This window comes from Oncorhynchus gorbuscha, linkage group LG09, assembly GCF_021184085.1.
Source record: "Oncorhynchus gorbuscha isolate QuinsamMale2020 ecotype Even-year linkage group LG09, OgorEven_v1.0, whole genome shotgun sequence".
NCBI classification, from domain to species: Eukaryota; Metazoa; Chordata; class Actinopteri; order Salmoniformes; family Salmonidae; genus Oncorhynchus; species Oncorhynchus gorbuscha.
Genome location: NC_060181.1, coordinates 70,783,612 through 70,811,588, shown reverse-complemented (window position 1 = coordinate 70,811,588; position 27,977 = coordinate 70,783,612). Strand labels below are relative to the sequence as shown.

The 27,977-nt window shown below is 41.8% G+C and overlaps 1 protein-coding gene across 3 annotated transcripts; it reads right to left on the bottom strand.

Moving 5' to 3' along the window:
- Window positions 1-3: 3 nt before the first annotated feature.
- ikzf2 (IKAROS family zinc finger 2) lies at window positions 4-27,725 on the bottom strand. Of its 3 annotated transcripts, none has more exons than XM_046363295.1 (8): window positions 27,417-27,725; window positions 23,945-23,991; window positions 19,217-19,324; window positions 8,774-8,962; window positions 7,271-7,438; window positions 3,112-3,249; window positions 2,655-2,786; window positions 4-1,559 (listed from the first exon to the last, which is right to left on the bottom strand). In XM_046363295.1, exons 2-8 carry the CDS (start codon window positions 23,976-23,978, stop codon window positions 739-741), a joined length of 1,590 nt encoding a protein of 529 aa, XP_046219251.1. In that variant the 5' UTR covers window positions 23,979-23,991; window positions 27,417-27,725; the 3' UTR covers window positions 4-738. The 3 variants fall into 3 exon arrangements, with proteins under 3 accessions (XP_046219251.1, XP_046219250.1, XP_046219252.1); XM_046363294.1 differs by lacking the exon at window positions 27,417-27,725 and adding an exon at window positions 26,474-26,829; XM_046363296.1 differs by lacking the exons at window positions 19,217-19,324; window positions 27,417-27,725 and adding an exon at window positions 26,474-26,829.
- Window positions 27,726-27,977: the final 252 nt, after the last annotated feature.

Sequence of the window (27,977 nt, the reverse complement as noted above, 5' to 3'; positions counted from 1 at the left end):
TCTCTCTGTGTCTCTCTCTCATCTCTTTCTCCCTCTCCCTCACTTTCTTCCATATTTCCCTTTTTTGTCTCTCTCCTTTTCTTTCTCACCCTCTCTCTTTCTCTCTCACTACTCTCTTTCCCTCTGCAGAAAATGTCATTCTTTAATGTGGCTAGTGTGACAACACGCCTGTGCAGTTAGCAGTTAGAAAGACAGAGAAGATATACAGTCTGTTGCAAGAAATCATGCAAGAAAGAATATTATATTCTAAAGTATGGTTCAGTTGGTAGGGTCAGGGAAAGTCCCCTTGATAAGTTGAGACCTTACATGGCAGTCTATGTGGCAACGAACAAGTCCAAATGTACATTATTCAGAAAGAAAGGAACAGTGATAAACTATAATAGAACTACTCACAGTATTAGCTGCTCTGTGACAATCTGAGACACACTATGACAAAACTGTCTAGGTGTACTACTTCTTTGTGATCTTCTTCACTCCCCAAAAAAATCCCTCACTTGAGATACATATCTCAACCTCAAATTCTTCAAAACACCTTGCACAATTCAAATGTGTATTTGGCCCAGACCTTCATATATTTGTTTGGAATGATATAAAGCTAGTATCATTATGCTGCAACAAATGTTGGTTAGTTCTCTCTCTCCTGGTTGGTTGCATTGACCACACACAGTTAGTTCAACATTACTGTCCTGAGGTGGGATGGGGCGGGGACCAGTGGTGGCTCCTGTCCAGTCCACCGCTCTAATTAAAGGTGTGTTCCCCACGGATGATGTGAGATGAGAATTCATAGCGGTCCTTACTGCGGTGGCCACAGATGTTGCACTCCAGCGGGTCCCTGTAACCATGACAACCCATGTGGATGGTGTACATGACGTGGTCCAGGAAGAGAATGCGGCAGTGTTCACACTGGAACACCCTCATCTTCCGCCCCTCTCGCCCAAACACACGCACCCCTTCCCGACTTATAGGCCTCTCTGACGCCCCTCCCTGGGCCACCTCAGCCCCGCCTCGCCCATCCTCTCTGCCGCCATATGCTGGGCTGGATCTGGGACGGTGGTGGGGGTTGTTCCAGTGGTAACCCAGCTTATCCTGTGGGCTGCTCCGGGCAGAGTCGGCCGAGTCCAGCCCACTGTTGCTAGGAGACTCTTTTTCCTCTCTGGTACCCTGGGGGTGCTGCTGCTTGGGTCTGGTGAGGGCGATGGGCCCGTTGGAGGAAGGATGGAAGTCAGGGGGAGGAGGGGGCAGAGGTGAAGGATGAGGTGGGGCATCGCGGCCACCTGGTCGGTCCATACGCAGCCCTGACCCCAGAGGGTAGACGTGGTGGAAGAGGGGGTTGACCATGGGTACCACCTCGGCCATAGAAAGAGACGGCTGTGGACCGTGGGGACCATGGGGGTGGGGATGGTGGACAAGGGGTCTCAGGGAGTCAGAGCCCAGGTAAGAGATGGCGTTGTTGATAGCCTGGTCCATCATGTGAGCCTGCATCAGCTCTGCCTCCTTCTCATACTTCAGACCCATCTCATAGCTCAGCTCCGGGTAACTGTAACGCATCATCTTCTCACCTGCAGAGCACAGCTTACATATTACCACAATGAAACTCACATATGCAGAAGCTCCCCGTAAGAGAAACTGTCCGGTCGAATGACACCATTGGATAGTACCGAATACATACAACTCTAACTCTATAGAATATGATAGAGTGCCTTCATTTTGTGTGCATGTCTAACCTTTCCAGTTTTTAATAAGCTAAACACTATCAAAGTAATCTTGTTTTTGTCTTATTGTATTTTCTCTTGTGTTGTTTAATAGTGGAAAGTCCCATCCATCTGAATGCACTGTTTAACCCCTCCAGAACAGGGATGCGGTGAGCTGTTTTGCTCTTCTCTCGATAAGAGCTATTGCAGAGATACAGGTGTAACAAACCACAGAGTGAAAACATGTCCTCGTCTCTCTCATCCGCTCTCTGTGTCTCGCTCGATCTTTTCCTCTATCTAATAGAGCAGTAAATAATAAAAACGAAATAATTGTCTTCCTCGCTAATATGCAAAAATTGGCGGTTATATGCCAACAAAATGTTTGCAACACCGAAACAATTGTTTCTTAATACAAAACCAATATATTGTTCAAATGTATGTATTAAAAAATGATCAAAATGTTCAAATTAAAAATGTAAAAGATTGAGAAATATTCAGTGGAACAACCTGATCTGAAATGTGAAATCTACATTAATAAAACTAAAGTGCAGTATGTGAATAGTGTCTTCATTTCTACCATTAAGTCAAGGTCATCTGTTAGATGCAAAACAACAGTATCATGTTTCCATGTACCGCTGCCCAGTGGTAACCCAGTGGAGACTCTTTCCTTCTTTGCATGTATACACTCATTCTGTTGCAGTGACTGTATGTTGAACTGATCAAAACAAATAAACAGTTAAAACTGTAAACTGAATTTAATCCAACAGAACAGGTCAAATTCAATCCCAAAATGGAATTAAATAAATATCCTACTGATACCCTTAATACCATAATTATGAAAATTACAAATGAGTAATTTGTAATAATAATTATCTAAGCTACAATGAATAATTGTGAGTTAGTGATCCTTATGGTGAACACATTATGGTGCTCCCAGACAGGAAGTGATGCAATGATGCTTACCCACAAACTTCTGTGGAGTGGTACTCTTCCTCTTCCCTACATTACTCTGCAGTTTCTCAATGACAGGTGGCCGGTTTGATGTTGCCATGGCAGCGGCCTCCGCCAGGGGCCTCTGCTCTTTAGGGACCTCACCTGGGGGTCAGGGGTCAGAGCATGAGAGTGTGTGAGAGGTCTGCACCAAGGCTTGTAGGTAGTACTGTAGTACTGTAGGTGGCAGGTGTGTAAAAGTAACATAAGTAGAGTTCACAGGATTCTCACACAAACCATAAAAAGGAAGGAGGAAGAGAAACTAAAATGATCTTTCATTTAACTTCATACCTAAATTATAAATGATTAAAGGTTAAAGTGCAAGGTGTAAAAAATGTTCCAAAGAGAAAGCAAATGTTTCTGAGTCCATGCCATTAACAGAGATACCATATAGCAGGTCTCTGTACCAGAGCAGGACATTCACACTCACCTGGATAAGGCCCAGTGACGGAGGTGGGATCCATGCCAGCACTCTCAAGGTAGTTATGGCAGCGCTCTTTATGCTCCTCCAATGATGTCCTCTGTTTGTAGCTCCGCCCACAGTAGTCACACTTGTGTGGTTTACCCACTAAATTAGAGGAATGACATCAAAGGAAAAAAAATATTAATTTCATTCATTCATCAACTCACATAAACAGACCGGTAACGCAATTCTATGTGAACTCTCTAGGAGGTTTTAGTAAACACATAGAACCCGTGGAGAACACAGAAACTAGAGCAGGGCTATGAGCTCATGGAGTGATCATTTTCCATTAGTGGGATCTCACACACCATCATTGCCAACCAGACAGAGAAGGTGTGGGCAGGCGAGATATACCAAAATACTTGAATACACACATTTGCCTTTCATACGCCCTGGAACAACTGGTAAAGCCTACAACTCTTCCGGGAGCCCATCACTACTACTATGGTGCACAACTCAATTGGCTGCTGTACACAGACACAGATCCCGTAGAAGAAGGAAAATAACTGACGTCAGACCTAAACAATGTCTGAGTTTCTCCTCAGCAGCTGGAGGTGGGGAGTGATTCATGCTGCCAGTTCCATTCTGATGGAGTCTATGCTGGTGAGATTGTGCAAAACCTCCTCTAGCTTTCCCCCAGAGAAGATCCATCCAATGATCCTTCCTTCCGTCCTCCCTTCCTTCCAATCTTCCGCCATTCATTTATTAACTGTACTTCAATCATTCACTCATGAATGAATTACTCATGAATGAATTAATACATTCATAGTGATTGGGAAACTAAAGTCTGAAACTACTGAAAAGTACTACTCAAAGTCTTCTGTAGTAGAAACAAGGCTCTGAAAGTCTTCGGGATGAGTCATCAAGGGGGAACTGTTGTCCAGACGACACCAAGCAGTGGCCCAGACACTGGCCCAAAATAGGTGTCGTTTACATGAGAAAACGTTCTCGTACCAGAGGTGACCCCAGTTACTAGAAACTACCTGACCTGTTACTGTGGGAATAACATGTTTCAGTCTGACACATACTTTGAAAGTAAGACACAGATAGGCTTAGGTAACATTTCCTTAAGTCTATGGGAATTGATTGGAAATATTGGTGAGTGTGTGAACGTTTGGCTCACGTTTTTTCAAGCTGATCTCAAATGACTGTATAGGTTACTTGTCTTAATGTAATTTTGTGGCCTGTGAATGCCAATTGGTTTAGCACATTTGAAACTGTGGTTCATGAGTAAGCGTTATACTAGCAATGGCATTATCATGTAATTAACAGGTCGTGATCATCATCATTACAGAACACTTGCTGAATTGTACTTATGAGTCTCTCCATATGTAGCCTAATACAATGTCCGTGTAATTGAAAAACACCCTGAACTGTCTGTCTGCTCCAATGATATTGGCCACAGCACCTGCTAACTGTAGCCAGCCGGATGGGCAGTCACACTTTCATATTGGAATAGGCCACACACACACATTTTATGCTATTACTCATTTACAAAACCTCCAGCCATTTGCAGATGGTGGATGTATCACAAAAATCCCACTTTCAGCAGATATTCTTGAACATGCAAATAGCCTTAACTCTCTCTGCCTTCAGATACAGTCGGCTGCATCCAGTTGGGTGAGAAACAGGAACCTCTCTCAGAAACGCATTGTTGTCTCATGTAATGTCATTAGTGAGTGAGCCCATCACTCTAAGTGAGGCATCTAAAACATCTTCAGGATGAACAATTTGCACATATTTGAACAGCAATTCAAAGAAAAACTTGATATTCATATTTAACAATGTGTTTGGGAGGGGTTCAGATACAACACAGTCCATGTAGTGCCACTCTGTGTCTTGACAGGGGAAAGTATACTCTTGTCTTGCCCCTCGGATTGCACAATACATCAAAGCATTCACCTGTCGCTGTCTCTCTCTCTGTTTCTCTGTCTCTCTCCCCACTCAATCTCTCTCCCCACACCTAACCTCCCTCTCTCGTCACTCCACCTGTTTCCTGGCAGTGTGCCAGGGGGCAGGGAGAGAGAGGCGAAAGGAGAAGAGGCCTTTCATCTAGAGAACGCCATTCCAACCAACTCCCTACGCCACAGAAGAGTTCCTAACATTCCTTTCAACCCTCAGGTAGTGTAGTATAGGCAGGCTGAGGGGAATCATACAGCACTACTACCTACTATAGGACTGCATAAGGAACTACGGTACACCTAAATGTGCCGTCTACACTGACTGGAGGAGGGTAAAGAATTCATTTAGCCTTACAAAACAGGAAGTGAAAATGAGACAAAGGTCAAAAGAGAAAAAAAAGACACATGGAAAGAGTGTCTGAAAGCATTGACAGAAAAAGAGAGAGATACAAAGGACTCATTACCATAAAGCTGTTTATACAATAGCCTCAGTTATGAGGCTTACATTTAATTGTTGTACAAAAGGAATGAGTAAAGATGATACTATTTGTGAAATGACAGATGCTATGTAATGATGTTGATGTGAGAGAACTGTATCTCTGTTTAAAGTTTCACTAAGTCATTGGCACGCCCCCAGGAACACAGACAGGACCTGGCGTCATGAGACAGCCCTTTTCGATGTTCCCAATAAAACCTCACCTGGGTTTTCTATCACCAGACCGAGCTTACCTCAATTATGAGAGGGCTAAGGGTGGAGATGAGACCAGTACCTCTATAATAGAGCGAAATAAGGTTTAAGTAGATTGCTGAATCTTTGAACCATCCCACGTGATTACTCTTAGACTATTGATACCGACAGAATAAGAACAAGTCTTTGATATTAATTACTAGTCTGCAGCCAGGAATTCAGTATCATTGACGCAAAGACCGAAACATCTATTCATAACGACATGAATGAATGTGAATGTCACTCTGAACTACCCGTTCTAACCACGACAGAGAGAGGGCGGACAAGTTCTCCAACAGAAACAAATTTTTCAACAGAGATTCCGACGACACACTGAGCGTAAATATATATATTGATTGCAATTATTCCCGAATGAGGGAGCGTTCATGTGCAAAGGATTAGCATTTCAATTGTTATAATTATCAACTCTGTCGTGTCTCCTCAGCTGACCCCCACTCCCCTCCCCTCTGTCTAACAAGCCGCCATGCCAGGTTTAGCCCACTAGGGCACATTCTCCTATTATTTCTTTGTAACCATATCTACTTTGCTTGTTTGTTATGCATTTCTGTGAATACTTAGTTAGTAAATAAATGATTTTAAGACATTTGATGTATGGATGACTCATAGTGAAGACTGGGTTCGTGCAGATAACCAACAATTTACGACGTTTGGAATGAGACTAACGTGAGGTAAAGAATAATTCATTAATCAGAAGACTAAGTGATCAGATATTAAAATATCTTACTTTGTCATTAAGGGGAATTGTGTGTAGATTGATGAGGAAAAAACAAACAATTTTGTCAGTTTTAGAATAAGGCTGTAACGTAACAAAATATGGAAAAAGTCAAGGGGTCTGAATAATTTCCGAATGCCCTGTACATGTGAGTACTTCAAAGAGGACAACACTAGAGATGAGGTTATACTGTCGTCTGTCCCGGATCTCAAAGAAGAGGCAGGAGAGAACAGAGACAGAGGCCTATGATGCAGAGATAGGAACGTGGGTTACAGTTAGAGCATGGCAGTGTTTCTCTGGTCTCCCCATACTGTATCTCTACAGATAACAGAGAGAGTTCCTCTCTGAGGAGACGTGAGCTGAGCAGGTTATAGAAACAGCATGTCCTGGGTGCCTAACCACAGCCCTTGTCTGTCTGCACAAAAATCCCCAGGGAGATGCATTCATCCCACAATACGAAAACCTGTCAGTGTTAGATATTTGTGGGTCTGTTGCTAATCTGCCACAAAAACTTAGACACAGGTCAGACCAGATCATGCTTTAAGTTACATCGAGACAGGCCGGTTCTATAGCATCAACATATAGCATCGACTATTTTAGAAGTTATTGAAACCAGGATAAATACTAAGGAGTAACCACAGTAATAAAAAAGTTAAAGGAAGCATGGACCCAAGACAAAGGGAATAGGAAGACAAGGAGAAAAGGAGGAAGAGGATAAGAACAAAGAGGAAGAAACAAAAAAAGAGAGGAGGTAGAGGGGCTGACCTGAGTGTGTGCGTAGGTGGCCTGTGAGTGCGTCACGACGGCGGCAGGCGTAGCTGCAGAAGGGGCATTTGAAGGGCTTCTCCCCCGTGTGCAGTTTGATGTGTCTCAACAGATTGCCCTTCTGAGTGAACGACACACCACACTGGTTACACTGGAACGGCCTATCACCTGAGAGGGGCACAGGAAGTGTTACACTGGAACGACCTATCACTTGAAGGGGCACAGGAAGTGCAGGCTCTCATCTCTCACTCCCCCTTTTACATACAGCCAGAAAAGCATCACACAAGACCCACAGACCACCAGCCACCTAGTCTTGAGTTTTCACTCGGCTAGTGGACCGAACAAACTTGAGAAAGACGGAAATGGAGGTTCACAGCTACTCAACAGCAATCAACACATTGCGATGGTAAAGCATGGTTTGATTGGTAAAGGCAAGCAACACGCCTTAGCTGAGAACATTGTAACATCTCAAATAATACAGAGAATATATTTCTAGGAGGATTGTCAGTGGGTGGAAAAACACTAGCGTGTGGTGCCTGATGTATGCTGTGTACAATTGATTCATTTGAACTACAGCCTACTGCTACTACAGTAATAGTGTCTGGAGTGTGGTGAGATGAGGTGTTAGATCTCCACCCTAATAGCTCTGCTCTTGGTCTCTTCTACAGCTCCCTCTCACACCACAAAGTAGGTGTAGAAATACAGTGAGTTTTCATCCTTCACCAGGCGCCCGGTAGGGCTGTATGTGTTCTACACACAGATACACAAACACCACCAACACCACTAAGTTGGTATAAGTTAATAAGGTTTAGTGTGGCCATCAAAGTCTCTTCAGATAGTAAATGGTTAAGACTCAAGGAGTCTTACATTGTGTCTTATAATCTTCCATTGTTTTAAAGTGCTGTACAGCTTTAATACCAGCTTTACCATGGAACTATGTGTGTCTGTATCTACGCAAAAAGTTTGCCCGGTTCACCAGTAAACTACAGTAGTCTCGATGATCATCTCTTTATCTGCGGCGGAACGTTTGGAAAAGTGAAATGTGATCCTAAATCTGTGAAGACAAGGCACAGTAATGGCGTCAGTTAAGGGCTTGGGAACAGGTTGTGGAGGATTCCTGGGATGTTATCCATGAAAATCATTCCAAGGCTAAACTATTGTATTCTACAAAACAGCAAAGCTCTCTAGCTCCACACCCGTAGAAACAATTTCTGACTCACAGAATAAATAAAAAAAATCATAGGATGAGTGGCGTACAATTGCTTGAGTCTGTAAAATTCATATCTCATAGGGAGCTACAACGTAAAGTATAATTTATTCAAAATTTACTAACGTATAACTAATGTTTTTTTGCAGTTTGCTAGATGTTAATGGTAAAACATTGACAATCCTTAGATACATTAGAGAGTTTTGAGTCATTGTTGTTCAATATAAAGTACATTAGGTTTGGGCAATATACTGTGAAAGGGACATAAGTAGTAGCAACTTTAGAGAAACATTTACCATTGGGCAGCCGAGTTCCTGGGTCACAAGACCCATCGGACCCAGGGATCCCATCCTGTAGGTTGTTTGGGCTGTCAATCATGGGCTCTTCCAATCCCGATTCCTCTTCCCCACTTTGTCCCATATCCTCAGCTGTGGTCCTCCTGTCCCTTTCATCTTCTGTCTCTTCTTCTTGTTTGATGGTGTGTTCTGGAAGAGACAGGTATAACCAATCCAATTACAGTTTTTCAGACAATCAAAAGACAATCACATGACATGACTTTAGTAGATGATCCTCGTTCTTCCAGTAAGAGGTGCAGTGGCTCTAGGTTACGAGTCTAAACCTTGTAAATCTGTTTCTCTTTGAATGTAAACATCCACTGATTGGAACAAGTTCATCAAATCTGCATGTTATTTCCCCTGGAGAAATAAGTAATATAATGATGCTCAACATAAATTGCCAAAGTTAATGCTAACCCCTAGAGGCAGGGACTCATCAAATCTGACAAAAAAATGGTTAGTTATTGTTAATTCTATGCAATTATTTTGTATTTAACCTGCAAAGTCAGTTAAGAACAAATTATTATTTACAATGACGGCCTGCCCCGGCCAAACCCTAACGACGCTGTACCAATTTTGCGCCACCCTATGGGACTCCCAATCACAGCCGGGTGTGATACAGCCTGGAATTGAACCAGGGTCTGTAGTCACACCTCTAGCACTGAGATGCAGTGCCTTAGACCACTGTGCCACTCAGGGGCGCAAATATTTCTGTTATCTATTTTAAACCTGAGACTTCTGGAATGTACACAGTAAAGTAGTTATGTGGAGAAAAACGGGGTTAGTCCCAGAAGTGGACGGGCGATACGTGACTTGGCCTAAACATTAGAGATGTCTAGTTCCCTACAGAATAGTCTAGTCCCGTAGCACTCACTTCCGTCATCATGAAGTGCTTTGAGAGACTAGTCAAGGACTATATCACCTCCACCCTACCTAACACCCTAGACCCACTCCAATTTGCTTACCGCCCAAATAGGTCCACAGACGATGCAATCTTAACCACACTGCACACTGCCCTAACCCATCTGGACAAGAGGAATACCTATGTGAGAATGCTGTTCATCGACTACAGCTCGGCATTTAACACCATAGTGCCCTCCAAGCTCGTCATCAAGCTCGAGACCCTGGGTCTCGACCCCGCCCTGTGCAACTGGGTACTGGACTCATCACAGACAAACTGAATTGGTCCACCCACACAGACAGCATCGTGAAGAAGGCGCAGTAGCGCCTCTTCAACCTCAGGAGGCTGAAGAAATTCGGCTTATCACCAAAAGCACTCACAAACTTCTACAGATGCACAATCGAGAGCATCCTGTCGGGCTGTATCACCGCCTGGTACGGCAACTGCTCCGCCCACAACCGTAAGGCTCTCCAGAGGGTAGTGAGGTCTGCACAACGCATCACCGGGGACAAACTACCTGCCCTCCAGGACACCTACACCACCCGATGTCACAGGAAGGCCATAAAGATCATCAAGGACAGCAACCACCCGAGCCACTGCCTGTTCACCCCGCTATCATCCAGAAGGCGAGGTCAGTACAGGTGCATCAAAGCTGGGACAGAGAGACTGAAAAACAGCTTCTATCTCAAGGCCATCAGACTGTTAAACAGCCATCACTAACATTGAGTGGCTGCTGCCAACACACTGACTCAACTCCAGCCACTTTAATAATGGGAATTGATGGGAAATGATGTAAAATATATCACTAGCCACTTTAAACAATGCTACCTAATATAATGTTCCCTACATTATTCATCTCATATGTATACGTATATACTGTACTCTATATCATCTACTGCATCCTTATGTAATACATGTATCACTAGCCACTTTAACTATGTCACTTTGTTTACATACTCATCTCATATGTATATACTGCACTCAATACCATCTACTGTATCTTGCCTATGCCGCTCGGTACCATCACTCATTCATATATCTTTATGTACATATTCTTTATCCCCTTACACTTGTGTCTATCAGGTAGTAGTTTTAGAATTGTTAGTTAGATTACTTGTTGGTTATTACTGCATTGTCGGAACTAGAAGCACAAGCATTTCGCTACACTCGCACTAACATCTGCTAACCATGTTTATGTGACAAATAAAATTTGATTTGATTTCATTTAGTTCCCCTCAGTCCTTGGCAAGGCTGGGGTCAATTCTAATTGAAGGCAGTCAAGTAAACTTAAACAATTCAAAATTGAATAGAAAAATTGCATCTATTTTCAATGACTTCTCAATAAACTGAGAAGTAGAAGCTATTTTTTTATTGTCCATTTTATTTACATTTAAAATCACTTCCTGAATTGACTGCCTTTAATTCGAATTGACCCCAGCCTTGGTCCCTGGGAAGGAGGAGGAGGAGAGGAAGAGCGGAGTGCTGCGGACATGCGCTGCTTAGCCCCTGTGGGTTTCGATTTGACTGGTGCTGGGAGACTGGCTGGATGGCTTGATGGGGGGGGGGGGATTCTGGCTGACTAAAGGCACAAAGGCCTCAACTCTACTGGGTTGGGCACTAGAATCTCAGTATCCCTCATCCGACATTATAGGGAGACTGACACACAGACACACAAATATGGCCCAGATACATACTCCTCCAGTCTGGCTTTAGTAACTTTTGACTCTTGAGTCACTAGGGACACACACACATAGACACAGAATAATTAGAGATCGTCCTCTCCCACACAACTTTTGAAGGTACAATATGCAGAAATTGTCCCGCCATTTCCTGGTTGCTTAAATTCAAATAGTTTTCCTAATTTCAGTTTGTTTCACAAAACAAGCAATCTATTGTGTAGAGAATCGTTGTACCATCTGAAGTATATTTTCGATAAACAAAATGTATTTTCAGCAGTTTAAAGCTGGTGTATAAAACTGAAAGTAAAAGACACAAAAATAAATCTTAAGAACGGGACGCATAGAAACAGCACACATAGAACATATCTACCGCTTCTTAGACTTACGTTCAATGGAAATGGCAGATCCATCTCACGTTTCTATGTGAATTTGGTTGGTTTACCCAAAAAGTGCTTAGCATATACGTTGGGACCTTAATCTTGAACATTTTGAATTATTTTATTTATTAGGATCCCCATTAAGTGTTGCAGAAGCAGCAGCTATTGTAATTTTCGTGGGGTCCACACAAAACATAAAGTATGACAAAATACATAACTCTATTAGACAAGAACAGAAACACACATTTTAAATAAGAACAATAGAACACATTTGTTTCCTGAACTGCATATACATACATATACATACAACATATTCATATACAGCATATACAGTACATACAAGTTCATACAAAGTCAGAGGCATCATACCGTGAGAAGGAGACTTCTTGCATTCCTCTACAGTAGTCTGAAGGAAAACCTGATACGGACGTTAATCATAACCATCCAGTCAAGCCTGTTTGTGATTTGTGACTGAAACCATAATCATAGTGTAGGTACGGAAGGAGCCAGAGCAATAACCCCAACCTCACATCCATATAATCCATCCCCTGACCGTCCCTTCAGTCTTCTAGGCTCCATTAAAGGGGATTTTGGCAATAAGCCCACTTACAGTTTCTACATCCCGAGAGTCAGATGAAGTCGTGAGTACCATGTTTATGTTAGCATCCAGTATGAAGGAAGTTAAAGGTTGTTTTGTGAGCCAATGCTAACTAGCTTAGCGCAAAAACTTGAAGTCTTCCTTCATACTAGACCAGGCACTTGCACAGATGGAGCCCTAGGTGTGCTGGAACACCTGCGCCTTTGCCGAACAGTTTGGGCAACACATTAAGATGACCCCTCTATGGAAAGATGAGACTCTCACGAACACCTACATGTTTTTCTCTAGGACACCCACAAGTTTCCCAAGCCTTGTCTGAAGGTAGCCTGATGCCAGTTCAAATGTTGGTGCCTAAAATCATTTGTTGGATATGTTTCAAAATATGTATAAATAAGTTCATGATCTTTCCTATATCTCTCAGACACAAAATTCCTTTAGATTGTTTTCCTGTTTTTCCATGTATGAATCTGTTATTCAACGCGTTTCTATGAGTTAATTGCAATAAGACCAAACTCAATATTTCATCCAATATTTATTTTATATTCAAGTGGAGTGTGGCGATAGCAAGGGTTGACAACAACTTTTACTATGGTGATTGCTATAGGGTTGACACTAAGTCATGGTGATTGCTATAGGGTTGACACTAAGTCATGGTGATTGCTATAGGGTTGACACTAAGTCATGGTGATTGCTATAGGGTTGACACTAAGTCATGGTGATTGCTATAGGGTTGACACTAAGTCATGGTGATTGCTATAGGGTTGACACTAAGTCATGGTGATTGCTATAGGGTTGACACTAAGTCATGGTGATTGCTATAGGGTTGACACTAAGTCATGGTGATTAATATAGGGTTGACACGAAGTCAGTTTTATTAATATAAGGTTGACACTAAGTCATGGTGATTGCTATAGGGTTGACACTAAGTCATGGTGATTGCTATAGGATTGACACTAAGTCATGGTGATTGCTATAGGGTTGACACTAAGTCATGGTGATTGCTATAGGGTTGACACTAAGTCATGGTGATTGCTATAGGGTTGACACTAAGTCAGTTTTATTAATATAGGGTTGACACTAAGTCATGGTGATTGCTATAGGGTTGACACTAAGTCATGGTGATTGCTATAGGATTGACACTAAGTCATGGTGATTGCTATAGGGTTGACACTAAGTCATGGTGATTGCTATAGGGTTGACACTAAGTCATGGTGATTGCTATAGGGTTGACACTAAGTCATGGTGATTGCTATAGGGTTGACACTAAGTCAGTTTTATTAATATAGGGTTGACACTAAGTCATGGTGATTGCTATAGAGTTGACACTAAGTCATGGAGATTGCTATAGGGTTGACACTAAGTCATGGTGATTGCTATAGGGTTGACACTAAGTCATTTGATTGCTATAGGGTTGACACTAAGTCAGTTGTATTAATATAGGGTTGACACTAAGTCATGGTGATTGCTATAGGGTTGACACTAAGTCAGTTTTATTAATATAGGGTTAACACTAAGTCATGGTGATTGCTATATGGTTGAGACTAAATTAGTTTTATTAATATAGGGTTGACACTAAGTCAGTTTTATTAATATAGGGTTGACACTAAGTCATGGTGATTGCTATAGGGTTGACACTAAGTCATGGTGATTGCTATAGGGTTGACACTAAGTCATGGTGATTGCTATAGGGTTGACACTAAGTCATGGTGATTGCTATAGGGTTGACACTAAGTCATGGTGATTGCTATAGGGTTGACACGAAGTCAGTTTTATTAATATAAGGTTGACACTAAGTCATGGTGATTGCTATAGGATTGACACTAAGTCATGGTGATTGCTATAGGGTTGACACTAAGTCATGGTGATTGCTATAGGGTTGACACTAAGTCATGGTGATTGCTATAGGGTTGACACTAAGTCATGGTGATTGCTATAGGGTTGACACTAAGTCAGTTTTATTAATATAGGGTTGACACTAAGTCATGGTGATTGCTATAGGGTTGACACTAAGTCATGGAGATTGCTATAGGGTTGACACTAAGTCATGGTGATTGCTATAGGGTTGACACTAAGTCATGGTGATTGCTATAGGGTTGACACTAAGTCAGTTGTATTAATATAGGGTTGACACTAAGTCATGGTGATTGCTATAGGGTTGACACTAAGTCAGTTTTATTAATATAGGGTTAACACTAAGTCATGGTGATTGCTATATGGTTGAGACTAACTAAATTAGTTTTATTAATATAGGGTTGACACTAAGTCAGTTTTATTAATATAGGGTTGACACTAAGTCATGGTGATTGCTATAGGGTTGACACTAAGTCATGGTGATTGCTATAGGGTTGACACTAAGTCATGGGGATTGCTATAGGGTTGACACTAAGTCAGTTTTATTAATATAGGGTTGACACTAAGTCAGTTTTATTAATATAGGGTTGACACTAAGTCAGTTTTATTAATATAGGGTTGACACTAAGTCAGTTGAATTAATATAGGGTTGACACTAATTCATGGTGATTGCTATAGGGTTGACACTAAGTCATGGTGATTGCTATAGGATTGACTCTAAGTCATGGTGATTGCTATAGGGTTGACACTAAGTCAGTTTTATTAATATAGGGTTGACACTAAGTCAGTTGTATTAATATAGGGTTGACACTAAGTCATGGTGATTGCTATAGGGTTGACACTAAGTCAGTTTTATTAATATAGGGTTAACACTAAGTCATGGTGATTGCTATAGGGTTGACACTAAGTCATGGTGATTGCTATAGGGTTGACACTAAGTCAGTTGTATTAATATAGGGTTGACACTAAGTCATGGTGATTGCTATAGGGTTGACACTAAGTCAGTTTTATTAATATAGGGTTAACACTAAGTCATGGTGATTGCTATATGGTTGAGACTAAATTAGTTGTATTAATATAGGGTTGACACTAAGTCATGGTGATTGCTATAGGGTTGACACTAAGTCAGTTTTATTAATATAGGGTTAACACTAAGTCATGGTGATTGCTATATGGTTGAGACTAAATTAGTTTTATTAATATAGGGTTGACACTAAGTCAGTTTTATTAATATAGGGTTGACACTAAGTCATGGTGATTGCTATAGGGTTGACACTAAGTCATGGTGATTGCTATAGGGTTGACACTAAGTCATGGTGATTGCTATAGGGTTGACACTAAGTCATGGTGATTGCTATAGGGTTGACACTAAGTCATGGTGATTGCTATAGGGTTGACACGAAGTCAGTTTTATTAATATAAGGTTGACACTAAGTCATGGTGATTGCTATAGGATTGACACTAAGTCATGGTGATTGCTATAGGGTTGACACTAAGTCATGGTGATTGCTATAGGGTTGACACTAAGTCATGGTGATTGCTATAGGGTTGACACTAAGTCATGGTGATTGCTATAGGGTTGACACTAAGTCAGTTTTATTAATATAGGGTTGACACTAAGTCATGGTGATTGCTATAGGGTTGACACTAAGTCATGGAGATTGCTATAGGGTTGACACTAAGTCATGGTGATTGCTATAGGGTTGACACTAAGTCATGGTGATTGCTATAGGGTTGACACTAAGTCAGTTGTATTAATATAGGGTTGACACTAAGTCATGGTGATTGCTATAGGGTTGACACTAAGTCAGTTTTATTAATATAGGGTTAACACTAAGTCATGGTGATTGCTATATGGTTGAGACTAAATTAGTTTTATTAATATAGGGTTGACACTAAGTCAGTTTTATTAATATAGGGTTGACACTAAGTCATGGTGATTGCTATAGGGTTGACACTAAGTCATGGTGATTGCTATAGGGTTGACACTAAGTCATGGGGATTGCTATAGGGTTGACACTAAGTCAGTTTTATTAATATAGGGTTGACACTAAGTCAGTTTTATTAATATAGGGTTGACACTAAGTCAGTTTTATTAATATAGGGTTGACACTAAGTCAGTTGAATTAATATAGGGTTGACACTAATTCATGGTGATTGCTATAGGGTTGACACTAAGTCATGGTGATTGCTATAGGATTGACTCTAAGTCATGGTGATTGCTATAGGGTTGACACTAAGTCAGTTTTATTAATATAGGGTTGACCCTAAGTCAGTTGTATTAATATAGGGTTGACACTAAGTCATGGTGATTGCTATAGGGTTGACACTAAGTCAGTTTTATTAATATAGGGTTAACACTAAGTCATGGTGATTGCTATAGGGTTGACACTAAGTCATGGTGATTGCTATAGGGTTGACACTAAGTCAGTTGTATTAATATAGGGTTGACACTAAGTCATGGTGATTGCTATAGGGTTGACACTAAGTCAGTTTTATTAATATAGGGTTAACACTAAGTCATGGTGATTGCTATATGGTTGAGACTAAATTAGTTTTATTAATATAGGGTTGACACTAAGTCAGTTTTATTAATATAGGGTTGACACTAAGTCATGGTGATTGCTATAGGGTTGACACTAAGTCATGGTGATTGCTATAGGGTTGACACTAAGTCAGTTTTATTAATATAGGGTTGACACTAAGTCATGGTGATTGCTATAGGGTTGACACTAAGTCCATTTTATTAATATAGGGTTGACACTAAGTCATGGTGATTGCTATAGGGTTGACACTAAGTCATGGTGATTGCTATAGGGTTGACACTAAGTCATGGTGATTGCTATAGGGTTGACACTAAGTCATGGTGATTGCTATAGGGTTGACACTAAGTCATGGTGATTGCTATAGGGTTGACACTAAGTCATGGTGATTGCTATAGGGTTGACACTAAGTCATGGGGATTGCTATAGGGTTGACACTAAGTCATGATGATTGCTATAGGGTTGACACTAAGTCATGGTGATTGCTATAGGGTTGACAACAACATTTACTATGGTGATTGCTATAGGGTTGACACTAAGTCATGGGGATTGCTATAGGGTTGACACTACGTCATGGTGATTGCTATAGGGTTGACACTAAGTCATGGGGATTGATATAGGGTTGACACTATGTCATGGTGATTGCTATAGGGTTGACAACAACATTTACTATGGTGATTGCTATAGGGTTGACACTAAGTCATGGGGATTGCTATAGGGTTGACACTAAGTCAGTTTTATTAATATAGGGTTGACACTAAGTCGGTTGAATTAATATAGGGTTGACACTAAGTCATGGGGATTGCTATAGGGTTGACACTAAGTCAGTTTTATTAATATAGGGTTGACACTAAGTCAGTTTTATTAATATAGGGTTGACACTAAGTCATGGTGATTGCTATAGGGTTGACACTAAGTCATGGTGATTGCTATAGGGTTGACACTAAGTCCGTTTTATTAATATAGGGTTGACACTAAGTCATGGTGATTGCTATAGGGTTGACACTAAGTCATGGTGATTGCTATAGGGTTGACACTAAGTCATGGTGATTGCTTTAGGGTTGACACTTAGTCATGGGGATTGATAGGGTTGATAAGTCATGGGGGGTTGACACTAAGTCATGGGGATTGATATAGGGTTGACACTAAGTCATGGTGATTGCTATAGGGTTGACACTTAGTCATGGGGATTGCTATGAGGTTGACACTAAGTCATGGGGATTGCTATAGGGTTGACACTAAGTCATGGGGATTGATATAGGGTTGACACTAAGTCATGGTGATTGCTATAGGGTTGACACTAAGTCATGGGGATTGATATAGGGTTGACACTAAGTCATGGTGATTGCTATAGGGTTGACACTAAGTCACACTATCCACTCCACTGAGGTGATATGATTGATCTTCCAACACAGACCAAATAGAATTCTGGAGTCCTGCAATTGTCAGCAATGAGATGGCAATCTCTGTAACAACATGGCAGTATTTTCTTAAGCAACATTTCCCCTTTTATCTCTTAGCCTTGTGTGAACTGAAAGAGCTCCTCTTTTACTAACAGCATGACATTGAATTTATCCTCCAGAGCTGTATCCTGGCAACACGGAGCGAGCAGATCTAGGGGTATTGTAGGTGGGGTATACACATGAAGAGCTCGCCACTCTCTGTCGAAGCTGGCTGAACTTGAGATGGTTGCTGCGACAACAGCATTTTATAGAACCCAGATAAATAAAATATAAAGAAACTCCCGAAGCATGACGGGTCATGTTACCAAGGAGGAGAAACTACAGTAGGTATCCAAGCTAAGTGAAAAGTGCTATCATAAGTTAATCTGAGTAAGGATACCTGTCCCATACCTGGCTGTGTATTGAACACCTCGTAGTTTACATTACTCAAGGGTCAGAGATCAAGAAGATCAAGAAGAGCCACCCATAAGGTATTTTGCTAGTGGAACTGTAGAGGTATTTTGCTGAAGTGAATGAAAAAATAATTTTAAATGCTATACCATATTAATAGCTTGATTCTAAACACAGGTTTATAGGCAAACATGTGTTGTAGTTTTGTACACACTGACACAACTGATTAATTTCAGTGTTGTGTTACAACAGCGGTGTCATGGCGTAGTGGTGTTAGGCAACCTCTGGGTCGGGATGACACAAGCTGTATCTGTGAGAGTCTCTCTCCCTCTGACACAGATCTAGGACCAGGCTACTAATACTGGGGGATACAACTTCCCTTTTCTGGTTCAGACACCTCATGGTGACATGTCTGAAGACAATGAGAAGAATGGCACCATGTCTCGGCTCTTCCTATTTCTGTTCATTTAAGGGAACTACGCAAGACCCTTCAGATAAGACATACATTTCTGATTACCCTTTGATAAAAGAAAATAAACTGTTTCTTGACGTGTGTGCGTGTGCGTGTGCGTGTGCTAGTGTGTGTGTGTGTATCCACTCACCAGTTGGTGAATAAGGACCCTGGGGCTGCTGTGCATTGGGTGTGTTAGCCGACAGGTCCACCAACATTCTAGAGTTCTCTGTCTTCCTGGGAGAGCAGTCTCCATTACCTGGGTGACAGACAACAAGAGAGCTGGGAACGTCGCATTGTGCAGCATTGCACTGCACTGAACAGCATACAGATACAGTACATACTGTACATACAAACTCCATCTCTCCAAATGTCATGGCATCCTCACATAAATGAGAGGTGTCAATTGTAGCAATCCCACCATCTAAAAAAAGTGTAAAAATGTCTGATGATACCCAGAGATACTTAGCCAGGGGATAATTTAATACTGTATTTCACACGTCTAATTCATAACAGGAAATCATTCTGAACCACTTTCAGTAGCAAACAGATTTTCCATGGATGATCAGCTTAGCTTCTAGGTGCTAGCCAGTACAGTACCAGAGTGCAAGGTGGTATGGCTGCTGTCTGCTGGCTACTTTTTCTGTCAGCCTCGTGTCCTCTCCATACAGATCAGATCAGATTGCGGCCTGTCAGCACCCTCCCTGACACAGGCAGTGCTATGGGATAGCTATAGCTGTGTGTCCTGTCCTGTCCTGTCCACTCAGAAGGAGAGCTGTACAATCCCTTATCCCGTTACAGCCTGGCCCCAGCACAGCCTCTCAGACAATACAGTAGCAGCAGCAGCAACACCACAGCACCCCCACTGACCCAGGTGTCAAATCCCACAGGAGCCAGACCACAGCATAGACAACACTGTACCAGCTAGCACCTGGGAGTATTTTGTTAATATAGGTTTACAGGAAAGTACCTGAATATAACAGTCTAACAGTAAATCTTTGCCAAAGCTTCTCTCATGGAAGCTAAAATAAAATGCTTGTATTTTATGTGGTGTTACATTGATGTGATTGGCTGCTGCTGAGTGAGACACACTGGGAGTTGTGGTTCATGGCCATGATGACACAATCCCTGGGTCTGGTCTCCGATTGCACGCCACGCTGGGGTTGGATGAAATCTCAGGTGACTGACGGGTGGCTATCCAATGGCAATGGTGTCTGTTGTAGAGATAGGGGTGGCCCAGATTTTTTATGAAGGATTTTCCATTACTGTGCTAAGTGTTGATGCCATGACGGCTGCCTAGCAGCTCTGTAGAGCCTCTCAGGTCAGGCAAAGGCTCAGTGTGTCTCAAAGGTGGTGTGTACTCGTAGCACCTGAATGTTGATGTTCATATGTTTTATGTACTTGTAATTATTACTGAAACCCTGAAAGGCATTTCGCTGAAACGGGTTTCAAAGACGAGCTTGCTAACCCTAGTAAACTCTTTTACACCTTCTCCTCCCTCCTTAATCCTCCCCCTCCCTCCTTCCTCTCTGTGGACAACTTTGTCAACCACTTTAAAAAGAAGATTGACGTCATCCGCTCTTCATTCACTCAGCTTATTGAGTCCACTGGTCGCACTCACACAGAACTACCCTACACTTTGACCTCTTTCTCCCCTCTCTCTACAGGTGAAATCCTGTTACCAGTGACGTCAGGCCACCCAACAACCTGCCCGCTTGATCCTATTCCCTCCTCCCTTATCCAGACAATCTCTGGAAACCTTCTCCCATTTCTCACTTCCCTCATCAACACATCCTTGACCACTGTCGCACCCCTCCTCAAGAAACCAACACTTGATCCCTCTATTGTCAAAAACTACAGACTGGTATTACTTCTTTATTTTCTTTCCAAAACACTTGAGCGTGCTGTCTCTGACCAACTCTCTCCCTATCGCTCTCAGAACGATCTTCGTAACCCTAACCAGTCAGTCTTCAAGATGGGTCACTCAACCAAAACTGATCTTCTCTGTCATGGAGTCTCTCCACACAGCCAAAGCTGAATCTCTCTCCTCTGTTCTCAGTTTCCTAGATCTATCCGCTGCCTTCGAAACCATGAACCATCAGATCCTTGGCAGTCTACTCCTACCAGGTGATGTGGAGAGGATCTGTATATCATCACTACTCACTACTCTCACTACTGGTGTCCCCCAGGGCTCGCTTCCAAGCCCTCTCCTCTTCTCTCTATAAACTAAGTCACTTGGCTCCGTCATATCTTCACATGTTCTCTCCTATCATTGCTATGCGGATGGCACTCAACTTATTTTCTCCTTCCCCTTCTGACATCCATAAGCATCTCTGCACTACCTCAATCGCAATCTCAACAAGACAGAGCTGATCTTCCTCCTGGGGAAAGCCTGCCCTCTCTACGACCTCACCATCGCGGTTGACAACTCTACGCTGTCCCTCTTCCAAAGTGCAAAGAACCTTGGTATGACCCTGGACTACACCCTGTCGTTCTCTGCAAACATAAAAAAGCTCACGTTCACTACAATACCATGGTACTTGCCTATGGAGCAGCAAGATGAACTGCCACTCCATACCTTCAGGCTCTGCTCAAGGGAGGGCAACTCCAACAGTCCAGTCCAAACTTTTCTCTGTCTTGGGACCCCAAGGACATCAGATACCCTGCCCCTCTTCTGAAAACTTCTGAAACCCTACATCTTCAAAGAGTATCTTAAATAATCCTACAGCACCCCCATCGCACCCCTTCAACACACCTCCCCCACCAAAAATACTTAAATAAATAATAATAATAAATAAAGTATTTAGTGAACTAACACTCACTTAGCTCTGAATTTTTTATTTTTTTTTGTGTACTTTTCCCCCTTTTCTCCCCAATTTTGTGATATCCAATTGCTAGTTACAGTCTTGTCCCATCGCTGCAACTCCCCTACGGACTCGGGAGAGATGAAGGTCGAGAGCCATGCGTCAGCCAAACCACAACCCTGGCAAGCCGCTCTGCTTCTTGACACACTGCTGCCTTAACCCGGAAGCCAGCTGCACCCAATGTGTCGGAGGAAACATTGTCCAACTGGCGACCAAAGTCAGTTTGCAGGCACCCGGCCCGCCACAAGAAGTCCCTAGAGTGTGATGGAACAAGGAAATCCCGGCCGGCCAAACCCTCCCCTAACCCGGACAATGCTGGGCCAATTGTGCCCCGCCTCATGGGTCTCCCGGTCATGATCCCGGTTCTGTAGTGATGCCTAAAGCACAACGATGCAGTTCCTTACACCACTGCGTGACTCGGGAGGCAGAGATCTACATTATTGACAAAAAATGTACTTACTATGACTGTGATATGTGGTTGTCCCACCTAGCTATCTTAAGATGAATGCACTAACTGTAAGTTGCTCTGGATAGGAGCGTCTGCTAAATGACTCAAATGTATTGTAATGGTTTGATACAGTCATATGTGTTCACTCAAACACACTCACTTGTTTATCATCTGCCATTCCTCATACAATAGTTAAAATTGCAGCTCGCTGCCCCCAAAGTGATGCATGCTGGAACCCGTGGGCCAGGTTGAGGAGACAGAGTATGGGCACATCAGCGACTGGGGCCAACAGCACATACACACACGCACACGCACACACAGTCTGCTAAGTCAGAATCAGAGCTTTGATTCACACCACTTGTTAGCTGACTCAATACTGTATTTACCACCACACCATGGCCCAGATGACTTGTATAGACAGTGGAGGCTTCACTGGAAGAAGACAATGTATGTAACGCATCAGATATGGATTGTTCCATGTGTTGGCGTTGCCAAGAGGAAAATAAATGTATGAAAATGACAAAGAGAGAACAAGAAATCATGATATAGGCTACCGCGTATATGATTTATCTTATCAGACATGTTAGTTACTGCAGGTTGTCTCATGAAGTGAGATTGAGAACATGTGTTAAACTATCAGCAACAAGTGGTTGGCTGGTTATAAAAATGCCATAATTTCTGAGTGGGAGGACGATAATGAGCCAAAGAAATAGGAATGACACAAAGTAAGAACGATCAAGGGTTGGAACTGTGCAGGATTTCTCCCCCAGGATGACAGATTAACTATGTTGTGGCTTGTTGGAAACACACAGGCTGGAGCAAGGATCTGGTTTTTCCTGTCAAACTCTCAACCTCCGGACCTTCCCTCTAGACTGTGAGAGATCTCATTCACCAACTTGCCTATGCACATGTTAGTGGACATATGGCAGTATACTTCCAACATTAACCAAAATAGATGTGTATTTCATCCTACTATTTTCCTTCACACTATAATGTTCATGTTTTTGACCACTCATCCCAAACCTATTACCAACAAACACAAGAAGGAGTTGTCAAACTCCAGATTGTCAGTATGTTCTATCAGTGGGAATCTGTGAAGGGGAATGTAAAGAGAAGGGAAGTACCACTGTGTACCTGGTACAGAACCACCCTACTGATGATAAGACATCTCTAGGAGAGCGAAGTTGGCAGGATCGTTTTACAGGATCAGAACACATGTGACTTGTGAAGGAGAAGGAGGGTGGGAGAGGAGAGGGGATACCTCCTTCTCCTAGCAGGACTGTCCACCCCTGCTCCTACACCTGGTCCATCTGCCCAGTATCCCTGTAGGCCTCTCTTCAGGAAACCAGAACAATTAAAAATGTACAATTTCTATGGATACGGAGGGATACGCTGCAAACTTGATTAGAAAGACCAGCTTGTATAAAAGCATAAAATGACAATTGAGAGACACATCCAGCATCTGCAATGTGGAACAGGATCTCGGTAACACAACTTTTCAAAAGTTTTAAGAATTAGAATAGGTCAGGAGGCTTCAGGTTAGAGAGTGATTGAAGAGTTGACTTACTTGCAGAATGTCCATCAGTTGCCTCTGTTTCCATAGTTGGTGGAGAGCTTTGGGTATCAAAAGAAACAATCAATTAGAAGAGCACCTGAGCTGAACCACGATGCTTACTCACTGGGCACACAGAGGTGGAATCAACTTTGTTTCCACATCATTTCAATTCAATTAAGTTGAACCAACTTGGAATAGATGTAGATTTGACGTCTGTGCCAAGTGGGCACACTCTTCCAAACCTCTTCTAAATCCTTATGAAATCCTTATGAATATATATTTTTTTTACGTGATCATTGTACGTTTAGGCAACACTTCATAACACATTTAATTAATAAGCCATTATGAATGATAATAAATATTTATAAATCCTAAAATAGCCAAATTAGAGGATATTTTGATTTTGAAAAAGGCAATGATTCATTTGAGATATTTCACTAATATATTACAATAAAGGTTGAGTGAAAATACATTACACTTATTATGACTGATGCAATTATATGATGTATAGAAATGATACAGTGTTCAAATAAAACTGAAGCCGAAAAGTTCACACACCCAGTTTATTGTCTCGCAACATAAAAGTCTATTGTTCAACTTCCCAAAAAGCTGCTGAAGGGCTGGTGGGTTGTAAAATATAGCCTTTGAATAGAATGAAGTGGCTCATTGAAAGTTGCACTGTTAGAGAAGTAACACATATTCAGCTAAAACTATAATATGGGCTATACATGTACACGGAGTGAGAACACACATTGCAGTTCTAGTAGTTTCACGTCCTCTAACAAAGGCCTTAAGCTAAAAATAAATGTGTCTGAGAGAACAGTAGTGAGGTGCAAACAAACCCCCACTGGCCAACCTAATGTCTGCTATCAGTATCAACGGAAATGTTGTAGACATATGTATTATCTGTTGGTGGTTCAGATGAAATTGTGTAGTATTCATGTTTGATGCACAAGATAATTATGACCCACAAGAGGAGTACAGCTTCATAGTATGACCCCACAAGAGGAGTTTGTCCTCATAGTATGACCCACAAGAGGAGTTTGTCCTCATAGTATGACCCCACAAGAGGAGTTTGTCCTCATAGTATGACCCACAAGAGGAGTTTGTCCTCATAGTATGACCCACAAGAGGAGTTTGTCCTCATAGTATGACCCACAAGAGGAGTTTGTCCTCATAGTATGACCCCACAAGAGGAGTTTGTCCTCATAGTATGACCCACAAGAGGAGTTTGTCCTCATAGTATGACCCCACAAGAGGAGTTTGTCCTCATAGTATGACCCACAAGAGGAGTTTGTCCTCATAGTATGACCCCACAAGAGGAGTTTGTCCTCATAGTATGACCCACAAGAGGAGTTTGTCCTCATAGTATGACCCACAAGAGGAGTTTGTCCTCATAGTATGACCCACAAGAGGAGTTTGTCCTCATAGTATGACCCCACAAGAGGAGTTTGTCCTCATAGTATGACCCACAAGAGGAGTTTGTCCTCATAGTATGACCCACAAGAGGAGTTTGTCCTCATAGTATGACCCACAAGAGGAGTTTGTCCTCATAGTATGACCCATAAGGGGGCTAAGCCCTCATAGTTCAGTTTAAAAAAACAAAAACAGAAACCCAATCTTGAGGACAGACCAAGCAAAACATTTTCTACTAGGAACTCGAATACAGATGTCAACATTTTGGCAAATGTCTTGTAAATGATTACCACTTCTTTCTACATACAATACCATAAAAATCTCACAAGACATATTCATAATCAGTCAATAAATAATTGCATGCACTTAGATTTTGCCTAATAATTGACTCTTCAATCATTTGGATATCTATTAGCCTACAATGCAAACGATTCATACATAAGACTAAGAGCCGTGATATGTTTATATTTTTAAGAGTATTTCCTCTCGAATTTATAGTCAGTCATACATGGGTAGACTAGGCTATTCAAATAAATAAATACAAAACAGTTATTTTAGTGATAAGCAACCTAAATTATTTGATTCATTCATTCAGTCAATATAATTGACCTTTATATTTTTGACAATTGAAATTAGAAGTGTTTCATTTGCAATAAACGGAAAGCCCATAAGAAGTATTTTCACCAGCTTTCCGCGCCTCGGTGGTGGACACCTGTCTCTACAAACGCTCCGCCGTGCACGTGTGTAGGCTAACTGACAGCCAGCGATCTCCCTTCAGTTTAAGCAATACTATATGGCTAGATTTTTCTCTCTCATTTATATGATATGAATCAAGGCATTGGGTTGACACAATCGGCCGTCCCCTGATATTGTATGACATGAGCAATCAAGTGGGATATACTGTTAATGTATCTATCAATCGCTCCTAAACAGTACGCAGAAGGAGCATCGTCGAAGTTTATATATTGCGTCCAGATAAAACAATTATGAAAAGTTATTATAAACGTATTACAAAGTTACATAACGTTGTCTTGTAAGGATGGTAGCCTAATCGTTTTCAATGCATTATAATGTGTATGATGCCTGTAACTTGATAAATTGACAAAATGTTTGATTGGACATTACCTTTTGTGTCTCCCCTGTTCAAGTGATAATCAGTGATCGTCGTCAGAGGAAGCTGCACCTCTTAAAATTCAAATGCAAATGCACAGTAGCCTAATTTGTTTTTGATAGACAATAACAAACAAAAACATGAAGGGAAACTCTCCTCCAAAAAAAGTGGGATGCCCCCCCAAAAAACTTCAGTTGAGTATAACACGGTCCTGTCCCGCATTCAACCTGAATAAAGTTTAGGAACAGAGCAGCGCTCTCCTCAATAAGTAGCTTTGGTGGTTACTTCCTCTGTGCTGAACTAAACCGTCAACTTTTCCACCTCAAACGTGACCCCCGCACACACCTTCCCTGTATCCTACAGTGTTCTATGAAGTACACCTTCATAAGCCTAAATATGGACACGTCAACATTTATAGACTGTGTATCACTGGATGTTGTTTTTACTACAGCAGCAATGAGGTCGAAGACTCAACTTGTTTTTAGACTAAATCAAATAAAGAACGAGGGGAGAACTGGATACACCGGTTCCTAAGGAATTAGCCATAGAACAAGGAGTAAGGAGACGCCTATTTTAAACCGAGGGGGGCTAAAGAATCAGAAAAGCATACGTAGTATATTCAACAGGTATTGGATGAAATCAAGAGTGAGTGAGTAGGCAGTCCCTGAGAGATATGCCAGATAACATGCTGTCTCATACTAACCTGTCAAAATATTCACAGGTGCAGCTGGAAATACATTTCAGTAGAGACAGAACGTTTCATCAACTATAGTGCCCATTCAGTCTAATTCAAAAAGGTTACATAAGATGATAGAGTGTCTCTCTTGGCATTGCTGTTTGGGGAAAAAAACCATCTGCGAAGTCATAGAGACTTCGCAGAAACCCCCACTCCTGCATCAACAGGTATCGGATCACGGTTGAGTCGCGAGCCGTCTGGCTTTCTTACGTGAGACCCACCTGTCTCGCTGGATGTCGTGGAGACAGCAGCACGCATCGCATTGTCTGGATGAATCAATGGTCTGATGTTGAGCGTTTATCCACGGGCATATGTCATTATAGCAGAGTAACCGTTATCCTTGTAGGCTAAATATCATCACTGAGTTGCATTGGTTTTCTTTATTTACTTTATAAACGCAGGAGATTGAATAATCCAATCACCTATGCTCGGAAATTAGGACGAGCCTGCACATTTCACCCATTGGAATATCTTTCTTGGATCACACTGTAATATATTACAATAGTGGTGCAGGCAGTTAACCCGCCGATTCTTCCTCCATATTAGAAAGCAAAACAGACGAGTCGACGAGTGTCTATTCTGGGAATTTGGTCCAACACAGAGAAACGGATCTCTCTCTCTCTCTCTCTGACTGCCTCTCTGTGTTCGGCAATCGATTACAGGACTTCACAGCCTGTTTCTTTGGCATATAACATATTGACATTACATTTAGCTGAAATAACACTAATACATTTCGATTCGGAGTAAATGGTGAAAACAATGATAGAATAGGATACAATTGG